Source organism: Myxozyma melibiosi, assembly GCF_037950935.1.
Source record: "Myxozyma melibiosi strain Phaff 52-87 chromosome Unknown BZA70scaffold_8, whole genome shotgun sequence".
NCBI classification, from domain to species: domain Eukaryota; kingdom Fungi; phylum Ascomycota; class Lipomycetes; order Lipomycetales; family Lipomycetaceae; genus Myxozyma; species Myxozyma melibiosi.
In genome coordinates this window covers 591,495-610,499 of record NW_027042922.1, presented here as the reverse complement: position 1 = coordinate 610,499, position 19,005 = coordinate 591,495, and the positions used below count along the sequence as shown (strand labels likewise).

Below are 19,005 nucleotides of genomic sequence, written 5' to 3'. Positions count from 1 at the left end.
GAAGGAGCTGGAAGGATCTGGAAGGAGCTGGAATGATCTGGAAAGATCAGATGACTGATCAGATGACTGGTCAGATGATTGATCAGATGATACTTGAAGAACTTTGTATAAATTTTGTATGAACTTATTTTGTCTATATATTGACCAGCTCCCTCCCTTGTTTTGTACATATCATTCAATCAACAACATATCATATTATCTATCAAAGCACACTTAAGGAATATCATCATCAATGGATAACTCTGACAACTTCAATATGTCTGGAACTTCCACTGGCAAAGACAATTTGCAACATTAGCAACCTCTAATATTGCTTCCAGAGGTTGATAATCCTGGAGAACGGCTCTGTTGGATGTAATGTGCCTGGTGGCTCCCATGTCGATGAACCACCCACTATCCTCAAGCCTTCCAGACTGATTTCCTGCCACCAACCCTGCCCTTTCCACCCGCTGTTCAGCACCGAGGTTGCTGTTAACCACAGCTGCATGGATCTTGAACTTGTTGTCCTTGTTCTGATCCTTTCCTTTAGGGCAGTCTCTCTTGAAGTGGCCTTCCTTTCCACACTTATAACACTTCAGTTTCTTCTTCCCTGAGTCTTTCACTGCAAGCAAGCTACCTCTGCCTTGGTTTCCTTGAGGCTTCCTGGTCAGGGAGGTCCTGACTCCACTGAAGACATCCTGGACTGTGAGCGTATCCTTCTGCTGCTCAAGGACTGAGATAGTGCCCTCAAGTGCATCTGGGAAAGATCTGAGGAGAATGGAGGCATAGACATCTTGAAGTTTGACATCTAGCTGGTCCATCTGCTCAAGAACCCCCATAAACTCACGCTCATAGGACTCAAAGGCTTCAAGTGTTGCTTCCTCCAACTTGAGGAACAACAACTTGGCCACCAAAGAGGCTTTGACTCCTGCTGCATCACTCATGTATACACCCTGAAGATTTTTCCAAGCCTTCCTAGCATTACCGCATTTCAAGTGCCGATAATCCTTGACTTGTACCGCGCCCATCATCAATATAAGAGCCTGTCTGTTGATTGACTCAAAGTGGGGATCCTCCTCTTGTGACTTTATGTCAAGGTCACTCAAAGGTGTGCCCACAACTCCCCACAGGCCCTTCTGCTCCATCACCATCCTCAAGGCAAAAGCCCATTCAGAGTAGTTGAGAGCATTAAGGATTGGTAACTTCAAAGAGTCATTGCCAGGGCTCATAACCTGTTGCAAATTGTCTTTGCCAGTGGAAGTTCCAGACATATTGAAGTTGTCAGAGTTATCCATTGATGATGATATTCCTTAAGTGTGCTTTGATAGATAATATGATATGTTGTTGATTGAATTATATGTACAAAACAAGGGAGGGAGCTGGTCAATATATAGACAAAATAAGTTCATACAAAATTTATACAAAGTTCTTCAAGTATCATCTGATCAGTCATCTGACCAGTCATCTGATCAGTCATCTGATCTTTCCAGATCATTCCAGCTCCTTCCAGATCCTTCCAGCTCCTTCTAGCTGCTTCCAGTTCTTTACAGTTCCTTCTGGTTCCTTCCGGTAGATTCCAGTTGCTTCCGGTCCCTTCTAGCTGTTTCCAGTTGCTTCTGGTTCCACCTAGTAATTTCCTTAGGGTTTCTGTTCCCTCCAAGGAAACCCTTGATCCTGCTGCATAATGGAACACTATTTTCAACACTGGTGACAAAGGTTCAGCTGATGGGCCGCTGGCTCAGGACGTCTAGGTACACTCCTTTCAGGCCGATCGATCGATGCTCGAGATGTCCGTCTCTTGGCCATCAGCAGACCCGCTGCGCCCACCCAATCAGATGCGGAGTCTGTGCCGGAGGGCATACGACTCAGCAGCACCGCTGTGGCGATTGCGGACAACGAAAATGCGAGCATACCTTCTTCAAATGTGCCAACTGTGGAGGCCAACATGCCGCCTTCGACGACAAATGTCCAGAGTACATCAAAGCAAGGGACAGCTGGTCACGCCGCTTTGCCAGACAGCAGTCCGACGAGATGGAAATGGACTCGGAATCCTCGACTTCGACTCCTCCAGCAACCTCTCCCTCAACCGACGATTATTCGACGCCCTCCCCTTCCACCGACGCCCAACAACTCAACAGCGGAATGCACCATGAATAGTTACAACCCAACGCCATATCAAATTCGAATCATTCAACACAACGCAGCTCATTCTTCCACCTGCATGACAACAGCCTTTCAAAACTTCAGCAACAAGGCCGACATCATCATATTTCAAGAACCCTACATCAACATCCAAAACCAAGCAACAATCACTCATCCATCCTATGACCTATGCCACTCAATCAACATCACAAGACAACGGCGTGTGGTCGCCTTCAAACACCGCGAGAACCGCCATCTCAATATACGGGCGGCTAATGAAGGAATACCAGATCCAAACTACATTCAAGGCCTCTATGTTTCGACTGAAAAGATCCCAGAGTTTCTCCTCTTGAACATCTACAACGAGCAAGATAGTTCCTCCCCCAATACCTCTTATACTGTCGAGCGTTCTCTGGTCAATTTTGTCCCACCTCCCAGGACAATCATGGCTGGTGACTTTAATGCTCATTCCTGGTTATGGAACTCCAGATTGACCAAAGAGGGGCGTCATAAGGAACTGCTCGCTTACATGCAGCAGTACGACTTTCAGCTGCTCAACGAGCCTGACAGGATCACCAGGCGAGAGGGAACAAGCTCCTCTGTCCTTGATCTTACTTTTGCTACTGATAAAATGATGGATGAGATGGGAGAGTGGGCTGTACTCGACAGACAACCTACAGGATCTGATCATGAAGTGATTCTATTTTCTGTGCTATCAAATGACCTGAGCTCGCCAACAAAAGAAGAAACATCGCGGCGGAACCTGAAGAAGATTGATTGGACGATCTTTACCGCCCGGCTCAAGGCTCTGGGCGCTGAATCGAGGGAAAGCATTAGCGCTTACAATTCTGATGATATCAACAACAATCAGGGACACATGGAAGCCCTCGCTTGCACAATGCGAGATATTATCAACCAAGCGGTGAAAGACTCGACGCCTGAGCTGAGGTTATGTGCAAGATCAAAGCGGTGGTGGAGCGACGAGATCAACCAAGCGATGAGGGCTTTTCGACAAGCTCGGAATCGATGGATGCGAGACCCGAAAAATGTGGTGAAGCACAAGGAAATGAAGCGCCTCCGCTTTTGCTACAACAAGACAATTGTGAAAGCGCGCAACACTTCCTGGCGAGACTTTCTGGAGAATTCAACGGGAACTGAGGCCTTTGGTGTGCTGAGATATTTGAAGCCTCAGTCCAGCAATCAAACTCCTGATTTGCAGAAGTCTGATGGGGGAATGGCGACGAGTTTTGAGGAGAAAAGCCAGGTATTTCTTACCTCAATGTTTCCAGACCCGCCTGTCTTTGAGCCATCAGGCGCTGCCGGAAGCGTCAATCAGCATCGATGGGAGCCACTGCAAGAAAGCGAACTTAGAGATGCAATCATGGGCTCGAACCCCAAAAAGGCGCCAGGTCCTGATGGTCTTACCTTTGCTGTCTTGAAACGGGCTTATCATGCGATCCCCGACCTGTTCTTTCATGTCTTTCGAACGCTGCTGGACTCTGGCCATCACCCTCGAGCCTGGCGCGAGGCGATCTGTGTTCTGATTCCAAAACCGCACAAGCCAGACTACTCTGTTGCGAAAGCGTACCGGCCTATTTCTTTGCTGAATTGCCTCGGAAAAATCTCAGAGAAAATCATGGCAAATCGGATGGCGTTCATTGCAGAAGAGAATTGTCTCCTGGATCAGTATCAGATGGGAGGTCGAGCTCAGCGATCAGCGGTTGATGCAGCGATGCTTCTGCTGCACGAGCGTCAGCTTGCAAAGTTGAGAGGAGAACAGACTACAGCACTCTTCATTGATGTTAAGGGAGCTTTCGATCACGTGTCTCGCGAGCGGCTTCTTCAGACGCTTAGAGAGATGGGATTTGCAGCTCAAGTGACGTCATGGGTGGCTCAATTTTTGACTGGGAGAAGTATCGCCTTTGCTTTCGATCGCAAAGTGGGAGAGATGCAAGCTGTGTCGACCGGTATTCCTCAGGGATCACCGCTGTCTCCGCTCTTGTTCCTTCTCTATTTGCGCCCTCTTTTTTCGAGGTTGAATGCGAAGCACAAGCTGGTCTTTTGTCCTAGCTATGTCGATGACGTTGCGCTGGTTTATTCCAGTAAGTCGATCGCAAACAATGTCAGAGAGTTGACTAACGCGCTCGCGACTGCTGTTGAATGGGGAGCAGAGAATGCTGTCGTCTTTGACGATAGCAAATCCGAGCTGATTCATTTCAGTAACTCTCAAACGCCTCCTACCGACTCCCTGAGGACTCCCTATGGCACAGAGCTCAAGCCGGCGCCTATCGTGCGCTGGCTAGGCATCTATTTCGACTCCAAGCTCCGATTTCAACATCATGCTCAACAGAGGCTGGGGCAGGCATTGCGCTCGCTCATGTCTTTTCGCCGGTTTGCCAGATCAACAGGCGGTCTCCCGCACTCATCCCTTCGACAGCTCTATATCGCCTGCATCACTTCTCTTGCAGACTACGGTACAGAGCTTTACTGGACTGATCAGAAAGCGGGAATCAATGAGAAGTTCACAGGGCTGCAAAACAAGGGACTCAGGATGATTTTGGGCGCGTTCAGGTCCTCGCCAATCGCAGCGCTTGAATGTGAAGCAGCGATCCCTCCAGCGGCCATTAGACTCCGACGACGAATGCGAAAGTATGCTCTTCGAATGGCGACGCTCCCAAGTACTCATCCTTTGGTTCCGAGATGTGATGCTCTTCCAAATCACCCGGAGGAGTCTCGCACGTCTCCTGTCGCTCCCTTTGCGAGATGGGACCAGGCTGAAGAAGAGGAACGCTTCCAGAGTCGATTAGACTATCTGTTATGGACTAATCAGCTTTTCCTGCAACGCCAAACGATAACTGAGACATTCAACGTTAGAGAATACCCACCCTGGCGCGTTCCGGACATCTCCAACAAGCTTGAGACACTACCGGAAAAGGAGATTTTGGAAATCATTGGCAAAGGCTGGGACATCTACTCTCGATCATTTTACAACACTGAGAACAAGGGTGTAGGCTGGGCTTTCACTGTCGAATATGGAGGACGTTTAGCGCATGAAGAGCATGGCTTTTTGGGCTTTCATTCGGATCTGTATTCTGGGGCGATAACTGCCACAGCTTGGACATCAAAACGAAGATGATGATGATGATGATGATAAATCTCTGTTTTAAGTCCGTTGCAACAACTAGGTTATGACAGACTAACACCCCCTTCACCACTATATAATAAAACAAAATAGATCCTAAGATCGTGTCACAATAACAAATAAGTCAATAAAAAATAAATCTCCAAGTCAAAAATAACACAAAGAAATTTCGCAAAATTCACTATAACATGTTTCAAATAAAAGATAAAATCCAAAATAAATTCAATAATAACCCTCCTAGCTATCAACTTCCTTAAGAGACCTCACTGCTACTCCTCCTCCTCATTACTGGCGATCCCCGCTCTCAAATCCACCAGAAAATTGATCCATAACTCATCCCTCTGGCTCTTAGTGAGAGACTTGTGCTGATGATACCAGTGACCAGTGCCAACATGGGTCTTCCGAATATATTTGATGAGTGCAGAAAGACCTCTGTTTGTCCATAGAATGCGATCGAGCGTGCGTTCGACATCAAAACGAAGACTGTCAAACCAAACTATCAGTTTCTTCACAGATGCCCTTAATGTCCTGAAACGCCTGGAGAAGCCTCGGCGCGCTTCAAATCAACGGCAAGCTACTGTTATCTATCAAGCCATCAACAGACTGTCCGAAACCAACACAAAAGTCTCCATTTATTGGCTTCGCTCTGCTACCAAAGTTGAGGGCAGCAATCACGCTCTTGGCTTAGCCACTCAAGCAGCCTCGTCGCCAGACAATGTCAACCATGACTGTTCATTGCGCTTCCTTTATAAGCTAGTCGATGACCGCGGTTTTTATGAATGGAATGCCCTGTTTCAACACGAGGTTTTCAGTGCTTATGAAGGCAAACCTCGGCTCTCTATTGACAAGCCCCTGGTGAATATCTTTTGCAGCATTGCTAGCTGTATTGTGAGCTTCCGAACTGGACATGGCTTCTTCAACAGCTACTTTGCAAGACATGGCAGAGAGCCTCGTCCTTCTCCAGAGTGTTGGTGTGGAATCCCACTGCAGTCAGTCCAGCATGTGCTTCTTTCTTGTCCACACCACAGAGATGAACGAAATAGCGCCTTTGAAGAAATCCCTATGGCCGAACGCACGCTCAGCCGCATTCTGTGGACAGACAAAGGTCTTTCTGCACTTGTCAAATATCTTCAGAAGACCCACATCGGCACTGGTCACTGGTATCATCAGAAAATCGCTCTCACACAGAGCCAGAGGGATGAGTTGTGGATCAATCGTTTGGTGGATTTGAGAGTAGGACTTGGTGACCTGGAGTGGGATGGGTAACACTGAGGCCTTTTAAGGAAGATGATAGCTTGGATAGTTATTATTGACTTTTTTTTGGATTTTTATCTCTTATTTGAAATATGTTATAGTGAATTTTGCAAATTTCTTTGTGTTATTTTGACTTGGAGATGTATTTGTTATTGATTAATTGTTATTGTGACACGATCTTAGGATCTATTTTGTTTTATTATATAGTGGAGGAGGGCGAGATAGTCTGTCATAACCTAGTTGTTGCAACGGACTTAAAACAGAGATTTATCATCATCAATAAGTCCAAAGACAACATGCGCAAAAGGTTCCAGATGACTGATATGGATGAGACAAGCTATTTCTGGGGATCGAACTTACCAGAGACAGAGCCAAAGGCACTCTCACAATCTGTCAAAAGAAATATGCTGGGGAAGTCTTGAAAACCTTTAATATGCAAGACAGCAACCCTGTCACAATGCCTGTGGATTTGAGTATTACACTCTCTCAGAAAATGAGACCAAAGACCAAGACTGAGGAAGAGGAAATGGAGAAAATTCCCTATCAGAGTGCTGTTGAAAGTCTGAATTATTTGGCTATTTGGACGAGACCGAACATCTCAAATGCAGTGGGAGAAGTTTCCAAATTCAACATAAATTATGGGAAGCAGCACTGGACAGCGGTCAAGCAAATTTTGCGATATACCAAATGAACAGCATTTATTGGAATAACCTTCAGCAAACACTATGGCAACTTACTTACTGGCTACTCAAATGCAAATTATCCAACGGATATTGATGAGCGGAAATTAACCTCAGAATTTGTCTTTGTCTTTGGAGGTGGAGCAGTGAGTTGGAAGTCCAAGTGCCAGAAATCAGTTGCCTTGTCAACCACAGAGGCAGAATATATGGCACTGAAGCTAACAGCTCAGGAAGCTGTTTGGCTAAAGAGACTTTATAAATTCATGAGCCAGAATTTACAGCAGCCGATTCATATCGCAGAAGACAATCAGGGAGCAGTCAAATTGGCAGATTATCTACAGTTCCATTAGAGAACAGCATATTGAGGTTAGCTATCACTTCACCAGACGACCCAAGGATATGGTTGCAGATCTTTTGACCAAAGAAATTGCAAGGGAGCAATTTGGAAAGCTGAGATCAATGATGGGAATGAACTGGATAATGGAAAAAGTCGGAGTGTTGAAAATAGTGCTCCATTATGCAGTAGAATCTGTTGAAAGAGCTGAAAGCGGGGAGTTGTTGTGTCTTTTTATGAAGTTGTTGTGACTTTTTATCATGATTTTATTGTACTTTGTTGTTGAGATTTGTTTAAAGTCTTTTCCCCCAACCCTTGTTGTTGTTGAGGGGTTTGTACTTTGTGTTTGTGGGAGAGGAAATACCCAGGAAATTGTTTAGGGCTGTCTTGACTGACTGGGCTGTTCTGTGAACATAAAAGGAGCCTCTCCCACCTCCCTAGCTCGTTGTCAGAATTTATTATCAGCAAAAGGAACAAACGTGTATCTGACCAACGACTAGGTGAGTTTTACTTGTTATTTATTTATTGTCAGAATTTATTATCAGCAAAAGGAACAAACGTGTATCTGACCAACGACTAGTCCTTTTGAATAAATTGTGTTATCAACCATCATGAGTGCAACTCCAGCAGAGACTCCTGCACTTCCAGGCTTCGCTACCACAACTCTTGAGACAACAGAACACCTATTGCAACAGAATCAAGAGGTTCCTTGGAGAGAACTTAAACCCTAAGCAAACTACTGGGTGCAACCAGAAGCAACTGGAAGGAACCGGATGTAACTGGAAGGAACTGGAAGCAGCTTGAAGGATCTGAAAGAAACTGGAAGGGATTGGTAGAAACTGGAAGATGCTGAAAGGTTCCGGCAAGTCCCAGGTGAAGGATTTGGAAGATACCAGAAACCTGTGGGAAAAACACAAACCCTACACAAATTATTTTGACGGCTCGGCAAATCGACAAGCGGCCTCTCACACTCATCCTTCCGCCAGATCTATATGGCTTGCATCACTTCTCTTGCAGACTATGAAACACACCTTTGCTGGACCGAGGACAAAGTGGGAATAACTGGCGGATTTTCGAAGCTACAAAATGATGTACTCAGGATGATTTTTGGTGCATTCAAGTCATCGCCGATTGCAGCGCTTAAGTGTGAAGCAGCGATCCCTCCGGTGGCCATCAGACTCCGACGACGAATGCGAAAGTATGCTCCTTGAATGGCGACACTCCCAAGTACTCATCCTTTGGTTCCCAGATGCGATGCTCTTCCCAACCACCCGGAGGAGTCTCCTGCTGCGCCTAATAGGATATGGTTCCAGACTGGACCGAAAGTGCGCCTTCAATATCGACTAGACTACTTGTTGAAGACTATTCAGCTGGATGTTCAACCCCAGACGAGGACTGAGACGTTCAATGTTAGGGAATACCCACCCAGGCGCGTTCCGGACATCTCTAGCAGGCTTGAGAGATTACCGGAAAAGGAAATTTTGGAAATCATTGGCAAGGGCTGGAATATCTTCACTCGCTGATTTCGCAATGCTGAGAACAACGCTGCTGGCTGGGCTTTCACTGTCGAATATGGGGGGCACTTCAAGCATGATGAGTTTGGCTTTTTGGGCCTTCAGTCTGATCTTTATTCTGCGGCGATAACCGCCTTAGCGAAGGCCACAACTTGGGCAACAAAGCATCGACTGTCAAATGCGGCCATCCACTTCTTCACTGGTGTCCCGGCTGTCTTGAAACGCCTGGAGAAGCCTCGGCGCGCCTCAAATCAACGCCAAGCTACTGTGATCTATCAAGCCGACTGTCTGAAACCAACACCAAAGTCTCTATCTATTGGTTTCGCTCCGCTACCAAAGTGGAGGGCAGCAATCGCGCCTTGGCCACAGCAACTCAAGCAGCCTCGTCGCCAGACCGCGTCAATCACGATTGCTCCTTGCGCGTTCTTTATAAGCTCGTCGATGACCTCGCTTTTGAGGAATGGAATGCCAGGTTTCTAGCTGCACCTCGATCAGCATATTATCAATATGAAGGCAAGCCTCGACCATCTATTGACAAGCCGCTGGTCAATATCCCTCACAGCATTGCCAGCTGTATTGTGAGCTTCCGGACTGGACAGGCCTAATATTGAACTCCCACAATCTTTACCTCAATTATTCTCAAATGAAATTGGTCTTGGCTGCAAAATATGTACTGAACCCCACACTGCATTAGCACCAAGTATACAACAAGGATGATGATGATGGTGATGATGATAAATCTCTGTTTTAAGTCCGTTGCAACAACTAGATTATGACAGATTATCTCGCCCTTCTACACTATATAATAAAACAAAATAGATCTTAAGATTGTGTCACAATAACAAATAAATCAATAGCAAATAAATCCACAAGTCGAGAACAAAAACAAAAACATTTTGCAAAATTCACTAACGTAAATACCCTTGTGGCGGCGCTCCCCTTGTGCCAGCGCACTGCTATATAGAATCCGATTTTTCGTCCTTCTCGAAAACATCCCACACCGACCACCAATGGTATCCACTTCAAAAGAAAGTCGAGGACTCTTATCTTGATTGTACTTATTGTGGTGGTGTACTTTTCTTCTTGTAGAGAAATTTGATGAAGGTGTGCCGCCACAAGGGTATTGACGTCACAACATATCTCAAATAAGAGGTAAACATCCAAAACAATTCAATAATAGCTTTCTAAGCTATCAACTACCTCAAGAGACCTCGCTGCTACTCCTTCTCCTTAATATTGGCGATGCCCCATCTCAAGTCTGCAGAAAATTGATGCATTATTCATCTCTTTGGCTCTATATGAGAGAGGGTTGCTGATGATACCAGTGACCAGTGCCGATGCGGGTTATTTAAAATATTGAAGAGTAGACATTCCGAAGGACAGTCCTTTGGCTCTTGTCCCGGCTCATTATCAAGATATTTGCTTGAGAGCAATCACAGGTAGAAGTGCATGAAGAGGGTGGAGAGCAAATGAGTGCTGAGGTTGGGACATAATGCATGCATATGTAAAGAAAATATGCAAAGATGCTCCATAGCATTTTAGTGAATTCAATTAATTCAACTTGTGGATACAATATTGTTATTTGCACATTAGGAGTGGTTGAAAGTGCGCGAAACCCCAGTGGTGCGCGAATCTATAATGACTGATATTATTAGTATTGTGGCATGATCTTGGGACGTATTTTGTTTTAATTCTATTCTTATCTAGTGGAGAAGGGGGAGACGACAGTCTGCCATTGCCCAGTCGTTGTGGCTGGCCCATAAAACAGATTACTTTCATTCTACAGCTGCACACTTTTCTTGATAGATAAACCAATCTCACATTAGTAATTGGTGGGAGTAGGCCGGACAAGTGCAGATGCAAAAATAAAAGTGTGATGCATTTCTCTTCATGCTGAGGAGTATGGGAGGCCCATGACTCCTCTGGTAGCCATCAACCACTAATATATTCAAAAAAGGAGGGGCATGGCAGTACAGTATAGTATAATCATGGCAGTGCTGCCTATATCACCTTTGAGCCCTCCCCGCCCCTGATGATTTTCTCAATCTTGGCCTGATATTGAACACCTGCAAATTTGGAGCTTTATGATGCTCAGTGAAAAATGTCTTCTGCCTCTTATTAATAATAAAACAGACTTTATTATAAGGATTTTCTTAGTGAATTCTAGTGAAAGTCATTCCATTTGTGGAAGCTGAACATAGTATCTCTTCTGCTAGATAAAGCCTTACTCCACTTCAGGCTGGCTCATATGGATATCTTAATTCAGCTTTATGGTGACGATGATGAGAAAATATCTATCTCTAGTTTATAGTCCGTGTGCAACAAGCAAAGATTCATTGTCATAATCATCAACTGGGCTATGACAGACCCATTGAAGAAACAAAATAATCAGTGGAAAAGTTGGAGACACTTTGTTAATGAATATGTTTTGTAAAAAAAACCATAAATGACAGAATTATCAATCAAACAGTCAACCAGGCTGGCGTGGATGGATATGAAAGAATGAGAACGATCATTAAAAAGGAAACAGATCAGATATGAAAGAAGATAGGAAAACTATAAATTTTGAAAGAAGAAAAAAACCAGTGGTAAGAATTCAGTGGGAAGGTGTTGGAAACTGTCTGTCATAACCTTGTTGTCGCCTGTCGACTACATAGATATGCAAACATCCCAGCCAGATAATGGTTGTCTTTCAGACCTGCAACAGCTTTCATGAGTATCTCTGCATCAGATTTAAATTTCAAAAGCGCGGATATGACATCTCTTGGCGAACGATAAAATAAACAGAAGGCCGCGGCAATATTGACAGACTCTTGGAGAAAATGAGGATTGAAAACCAGTGATCAGTTGCGACCGCTGTTATGGCCCCGGTATTTCAGTACTGAAAGATCCAGTAACAGGCTAAACAGTATAATTTAATTTCATCTCATACCATTTCTTCCCTGTAACAGAGCAGCAACAACTAGAGACGAAATGGTGCTTATATGACTGTCAGAGACAGAAGAAAAAGCAGACAAAATCATCGGGAGATGGCGAGTACAAAGACGGAGCAGGTGGCGGCGATAACAGTAACAGCGATTGAGCTCAAAGCCCTTAAGAAAGGGAGTGACGCTAGCCTGAGTAATCTTGTTATTGCGAAGATTAGACACTGCTTATACAAAGAACGTGTGGAGGATGTATTCGGAGGAAAGCCGTACCATAGTTCGTAAGGAAAGGCATCGGAAAAGACTGAGGATGGCGGCTGATGAAATCGGAGCAAAAGCAACCGCTTCGGATCAGAGTTGGAGTTGAACATGACCGCCGAAGATAAGAATTCATCGCAGTAGTTGCCTGAGAAGCAGTTGCAAAAGATCTTTATGCAATCTAGCAAATAACTGTGACAGCAAGCTGACGAGAGTACGCAGGAGTGCGTAGCACAAAATTGTGGACCTCCTAGGTCAACAACATGATATATAGAGGACCGGGGACCTCATTGGACGAGCAATGAAGAGCAGGCGTCGCGGAATGCTCAAAGAGGGAGGTCGTCAATTTCATTGCAGCATGACAGAGATTGATCGAACGGAACGGGGTTTCATGACTCGTTGAATATCAATTATCGTCTCATTAGCCGGCAGGCGCAGCTGCTTAACCTCGCTTGTGTCTGTGATTCTTATTGTAGCGAGGAGGTAGAAAAATATTCTTGGTCTCGGTCGCTCTTTCTTATGGCTAACAGGGAGCAAACCAAGAGGTCATCTCTGATTATGAAACCAGAGTACGTAACCTTAAGGCGTGCTCCTCAGCTCCATAACAAACGCAGTCGTTGAGCAGTCGCAAAAATCGATATAATAAGGGAGTGGGGAAAGCTATGCTATTGAATAAGCGGGTTAGTTGGAAGCGATGAGGATGCATAAGAGCCTAGAAGATACAAACATTGAGTTTGTAACAGCGCATCTGCCTTGTAACGTTATGTTGATCAAGCTTGTACATGTCCAATATATTCTCGGCTCCGCCGATAACTAGTTAGCATGAGTCAAGTCTCCTTACATCCGCAATCAGTGACTTCTTACTCACCAAGCCAGCTTGATAGCTTCAGAGTTCGCTCCACCTTTTGATGGCGCGTTCATGTGTTTGGCCGAGCTTTTGTTACGCAACGGTTAATAGATAGGTGCGCTGACTGTGACGGGAGTTTCGGCGGAGTAACGAGGACACAATAACAGCTCGCTGTTTAGGTTTCATCAATATGTGTGCCATTCAGTTAATGAATATATTGGTCAACGGCGACACGTGATTAGACTATATAAGAAGCAAGAAAAAACAAGTAAAGATATTGAGATTGACTACAGTTGCTACTCTAAAAGGTTTGCGCGATAGTTAATTCCTGCTAGAATACGTTGCACTCCGTGACCAAAACTAATTGGTGTACAAAATACAAGTACTGTGAATCAAAAGACGGAATAATAAACCTTGAAGCAATTTCCGATAGCGCAATAGGCGGTAACTTGGTAACTTTCGGAAATCGGATATTAAATGTGTGGTTTGAGGTGATGACGTAGGACTTTGGTATGTCTTCATAACGATGCTGGCTGTTGTTATCCAGTGATAGAGAAAGAGCGCGAGAGCCGGTATGGATATGATATAGAAGCTAGGTTTTAGTGATTTGTGTAGGGAAAAGAAGCACGTCAATGCAGGGCATGACTAGATGGCAGCTAATTTATCAGTCTCTCGATGAGGGCCAAGTCTTAGCACACAGCTCTATTCGGGTTTGGGGACGAGGGTGCGACGAGAAAAGACGGTGCTGGCGATGGGTAGGAGATGTCGAGCGGCAGTTTCAGCTTAACAGCGACTTCGAATGTAGATCGTCGAAACCTGAGCAATCAAAGCGAAGTGAAACATGCGTACGGCGTTAGAGTATTCGTGCGTAAATTGGCGATGCTCAGCTGAACAGATGGATGTTTCACTGGCAAGAATGGGAGAAAGGTCGCCACCGGGAGATGTGCTAGCGTGCCAATAGCACAGGGGTCGGACGAAGCGAGCCGCAGAAGCCGCAGGAGGATCGAAGCCGCAGACGGACGCGGGCGGGGGGCAATAAAGCCAGCGGCGTTGGAAAATCCATATAAATAAAACAAGAATAAAGTTCAGAGCCGAGGTTTTTTCAAGAGCCGGGCGGATTTATTTTTAGATAATTTGAATAAAATTTGAGAACAGTGATTTGGTACGAACGACGTGAACTTGGCGAAGAAGACCAAAGATGATTCTACGAGAGCCGTCAGACAGGTCGATGTGCAGTTGTGCGTCCCTTCTTCCAGCGACGACCCGCCGAATCATGGAACTCTGAATAATGACGCAAGACCTGTGACGGCGCCAAATGAGAGGAAGGGAAACTGTAATTCTTGTTAATGCAGTGTTTCTGTTTAGCAGCAGGGCTTAAACGGAGATGCAATGCAGGCAAGACCCACGCACCACCCGCCGATGGCGAGAAAGCCAGCTACTAATGCACGGAAAAACTATTAGCATAACGGCGAAAAGGCTTGGTCAACACAACTGAATGATCCGACAGTCAGTGTCTAGCATTCTATCAATATGTGGACCAGTTCTCATTAACCTGTGCGCTTCCAACTGTACACAATCTCGCTTGATTCCGCGGGAACTTCAAATGAACACCAATCAACCACAGCGCGATTACGCAGCCCTCCACGCGACGGGGCGAGTTCTCGTTGGCGCCGTTCCTCGTGCACATGTTTCTGGTTCCGAATGCCATTTAGAACACTGGAAGGGGAAAAAAAGACTCACTGGCCCCTGCAGGTCGGAGTGAGGTCTTGGGGCTTCAGACGCTGACGTCACGCTTGCTTGCAGACGCAGACGGGGACCACCACAAGCCGGGATTTAGAGTTTTGCCGCTCTTCAACGAATACGGAAATGTTCGAGAAGCGATTGATTCTCGTTCATGATCTGCTGCTCTGTCTGCGATCCGCCAACGTTCGCAGCCGTTTCGAACTCCCCATCACGACCGATTCTTTGAACAGTAGAGAGGCGAGTCCCGAGGCGAAAAGCATTTAGCGCAATAGAGTATTCGCTATTTAGTATTGGTAGTTTACACCAATATAGTGATTTTGTCAGGTCGCGGGAAAGTGACGAGATAAGGTTTTGCAGGTGACGGGTACGAGGACTCTGTCACGGCACCGCGACGCCCTCGCAGAACCCGCGAGGATCGTTCGCACGGCCCAAACTCAGCCAGCATCTGATCTTTTTTTTTTTTTTTCTTTTTTTTCTGACTCGTCCCGAGAGTATTTATACCGGCCTGTCCTCCTCCTCCAGTCCTCGCTATCCTTCCTCACCACCGCTCTCCTCTCCAGCACTACTCCGCGTTCTGTATACCCACCCTCGCAATGGCTATCACTACTCTCAGATCAACCGAGAAGCCCTCTCGCCCTCAGAACATCACCGTTCTTGGATTGCCCGATGGTCTCCGCAACCACTTCGTCGCCATGGTCGGCGAGTTCTGCGGCACCTTCCTCTTCCTCTTCTTCGCCTACGCGATCGCCCAGGCTGCAAACTCCACCACTGACGCTATCTCGACCCCCAACCCCGCCCAGCTCGTCATGATCTCAGCCGGTTTTGGTTTCTCGCTCGCCGCTAATGTCTTCACCTTCTTCCGTGTCTCGGGCGGCCAGTTCAACCCTTGCGTCTCGCTCTCGCTCGCCCTTGTTGGTGCCATCTCCCCCATCCGCGCAGCCATCTGCTCGTTCGCTCAGATCGTTGCTGGTATTGCTGCTGCTGCCGCTGTCGACTCCCTCACCCCGGGACCGATTCTCTACGCCAACTCTCTCGGTGAGGGTGTCTCCAAGACCCGTGGTCTCTTCCTTGAGATGTTCATGACTGCCCAGCTCTGCATCGCCGTCCTTATGCTCGCTGCCACCAAGCACCGTTCGCGTCCCATGGCTCCCCTTGGAATCGGCTTGGCCCTCTTCATCGATCATTTGGTCGGTGTCTTCTTCACCGGTGCTGGTGTCAACCCCGCGCGCTCGTTCGGCCCCGCCGTTGTCATCCCCAGCTTCCCCGTTTACCACTGGATCTACTGGGTCGGCCCCATCCTCGGTGCGATCATCGCCGCCGGTCTCTTCCACTTCCTCAAGTTCTTCCACTACGAGACCACCAATTCTTCTCAGGACGACGATGGATTCGCCGAGATCGAGGAGTCTCTCAAGTCGCGGGTTTAAATCTACAATGCGTTTCTGAACTATGTCGGGGTAGATATTGTAATGAATGGCGTGGAATCTGATTTTTGCATATCGGTTTAGCATAAAAATGTGTTCTTGTATCAATTGTAATAATAATAACTATACTAATTATCATAATCAACAAAACCGATGAAAACATAAACATAAACAACACACAATCAGCTTGTTATTTTGGTTCTAGAACTTTTTTTCGTATTCGCCGCATCAAGCAAGCTTCCCTCTCCCAGTAGCGTCGCGCTTTACCAGATGCGGAACCAAAACAAAAACGAATACCTAAATTAAACTTTTCCCGTACCCAATTAGGTAGCCGTCTGTTTTGAGATTTCTGTTTACGTTAATGTTTTGTTTGTTTTGATTTCAATTAGCCGACTTTGCCCTGCTTCCGAAAAACATAGCTCGCTCTTTTCCTTCGTTTCGGCGAACGCTGAGAACGTACCTTGTATATACCGGGATAAAGATCAAAGCAGATTGTGGCAATTCATACAGAAATGCGCGCAAGATAAGCATGCAGTAGCAGCATGCGGTCCGATTTGAGTTCTTCGGCGCCTTCTCTCGTAGTCATCGTCAAAACACCAACTACGACAAAAGCCTGGATTTCACTGGTCTAGACATCCGTAGCTCGTTCATTTTTAGACTTTGCAAATGCACTTTTGCGGCGGCCGCACTGTTTTTTGTGCCTACTTAACCATTGGTAGCCGAGGCAACTAAAACAGCTCTCGAAGCGACGTAGATATAGTGGACCTCTCTTCGGCTTTTTTATCGCTTCCATTTTTCCCCGGTTCCCCGCTACGATAATTTTTATTTCTTCTTACTCCATTAGAGTTACCGTGTACCTTGTTTTTGTTTACTTTTCTTGATCCATCTCCTGCTGCCCTACTTATTGGTAGGCTTTCTCTATTTGACCCCGTAGCCCGGTACCAATCGTCAACACCACTCTTTTGTTTGAATCATAAATTATGTACAAGGCTTGTTTACATATCACTCATTCAAGAGGAGGCTTCGGCCCCTTCTGATTCGCAGCTTTCTTCGCCGCCTCAAGCATCATATTGAATTGCTTCTGCAGGTCAAGCTGTGCCTGCTGACTAGCAGCAGACGGAGCTGCCGGCTTGACCATCGGCGCCATGCGCGCCCACGTTCGGAACCATGCGCTGCGCAGCAAGTATGTCTGTCCGATACTACAGACACTCGATGCACTGAAATAGAGCATCACGGCTGACGGAAGCCCCATCGTAAACAGAATAGACGCGAAGGGCAGCACTAGCATTATTCGCATGAATTTCGGACCCATCGTGTTGATGCCAACTTCACCTCCAAACTGTCAAAAAGATATCATATTCAGTCAGTACTGCCTCACGACGAGCATAGGATTGTTAATTCAAGCTCACCTTAAAAGCCGCCGTCAAAAGCGTCGCGGTGATAAAGTGCAGTCCCAGATATGGATCTCTAGCACTCAAGTCTGGAAACCACGCGGTTCCCTCAGTCGCGAACCCTGGAGCGCCCTTGACTGCCATATATTCGATACCAAGAAGCATACCAAATCCAAATATAAGATTGACGAATAGCGGCGCGAGCACCCATCGCTGTCTGATACCGTGCTTCTCCATGATCGCTTTGCGGCCAGCGACAAACTCCTCGACCGACTTGTCACCGTTGGCAAATTCATGCGACAGCTCCTGAATCTCAGGCTGGATCTGCTGGACGCGTGCAGTCATGTCCGAGGATTTCATGTAAATCGGAAACAACAGTAGGCGCGCAGTAACAGTCGTCAAAATGATCGTCCCCCACCATGGCAGACCGACCTGGCTGTGCACAATATCAAGCAAGTGTTGGCAAATATCTGAGGGCCAGACCCAGGTCTGCGCAAGACCTAGCGATTGCAGCGAAGGCTGGGCCGCCGCGGTTGCAGCTGCAACTGTGTTCGAAGTCGCATCAAGAACCGTCGATGAGAGCGTGTTCAGCGCATCAACGGGAGCTGTCGATGACGCTGCACCCTGCGCAGCCAAATCGTATGCTGGTTCCGGCACAAAATCGTACACTGGCTCGTTTGCAGGAACCGGTTCGTCCGGCACGAATTCATTGCTCGATGACGATGACGGCCGAGGAGGCGGCGACGGGCTTGAAAAAAACGTGCGCCGCGAGTGTGCTTGGGATGATTCGAATATCGATATTGATGGGCGTGTGGCAGCAAGCAAGGTGGCCGACGGAAAGGAAAACTGGTGAAATAGTGTGAGAACATCGCTCTTCCCTTTACAAGAGTTGATAGTAGCTCGTAGCTGCGGAAGCAAATACCTGTCTGATTTGACCACCTCTGTTCAAGGCAGTCCTGATACCAACAGAGCCTGCGAACAGTCTTGGCCTAAGAATTGCCGTGACCCCTGCCGCTGTAATTGTCCTTGCAACAGTGGGTGGGCGCATTTCTTTCGCTGTGCCTCTTACTCGCTATAGCTACAGCAATATGCTCTCTCGAAGACACCGAAGCGATGTAAAATTAACGCAGGCCCGAGAGAATGGGTTTGGGTAGTATTACATAAGATATTTGTTATATCTGGGATTACAGCGCAGACTACGACTACAGACAGCAGCGGAATGGCAAAATCGGCGAGCAGCTACGAGTGAGAGCAATAAAAGGAAATAGTAAACAGTCTCGGCAGAGGATTCGGAAGAAGGCAGACGGTTGACGGAAGCCTGCATCGATGTCGTGACAAGACCGAATCCTGAATTCTCGCGCGGCGCAGTTTTCTTC

At 46.6% G+C, this 19,005-nt stretch overlaps 2 protein-coding genes across 2 annotated transcripts; one reads left to right on the top strand and one right to left on the bottom strand.

Moving 5' to 3' along the window:
* The first annotated feature begins 15,274 nt into the window (after positions 1 to 15,274).
* Positions 15,275 to 16,389, top strand: BZA70DRAFT_280909 (aquaporin-like protein). Its single transcript, XM_064913046.1, has one exon. It carries the CDS (start codon positions 15,411 to 15,413, stop codon positions 16,239 to 16,241), a length of 831 nt encoding a protein of 276 aa, XP_064767539.1. The 5' UTR covers positions 15,275 to 15,410; the 3' UTR covers positions 16,242 to 16,389.
* Positions 16,390 to 16,995: 606 nt separating this feature from the next.
* On the bottom strand, positions 16,996 to 18,717 carry BZA70DRAFT_249434 (60Kd inner membrane protein-domain-containing protein). Its single transcript, XM_064910682.1, has 3 exons — positions 18,552 to 18,717; positions 17,648 to 18,475; positions 16,996 to 17,577 (listed from the first exon to the last, which is right to left on the bottom strand). The coding sequence occupies exons 1-3, from the start codon at positions 18,675 to 18,677 to the stop codon at positions 17,245 to 17,247; spliced, it is 1,287 nt and encodes a 428-aa protein (XP_064767538.1). The 5' UTR covers positions 18,678 to 18,717; the 3' UTR covers positions 16,996 to 17,244.
* Positions 18,718 to 19,005: the final 288 nt, after the last annotated feature.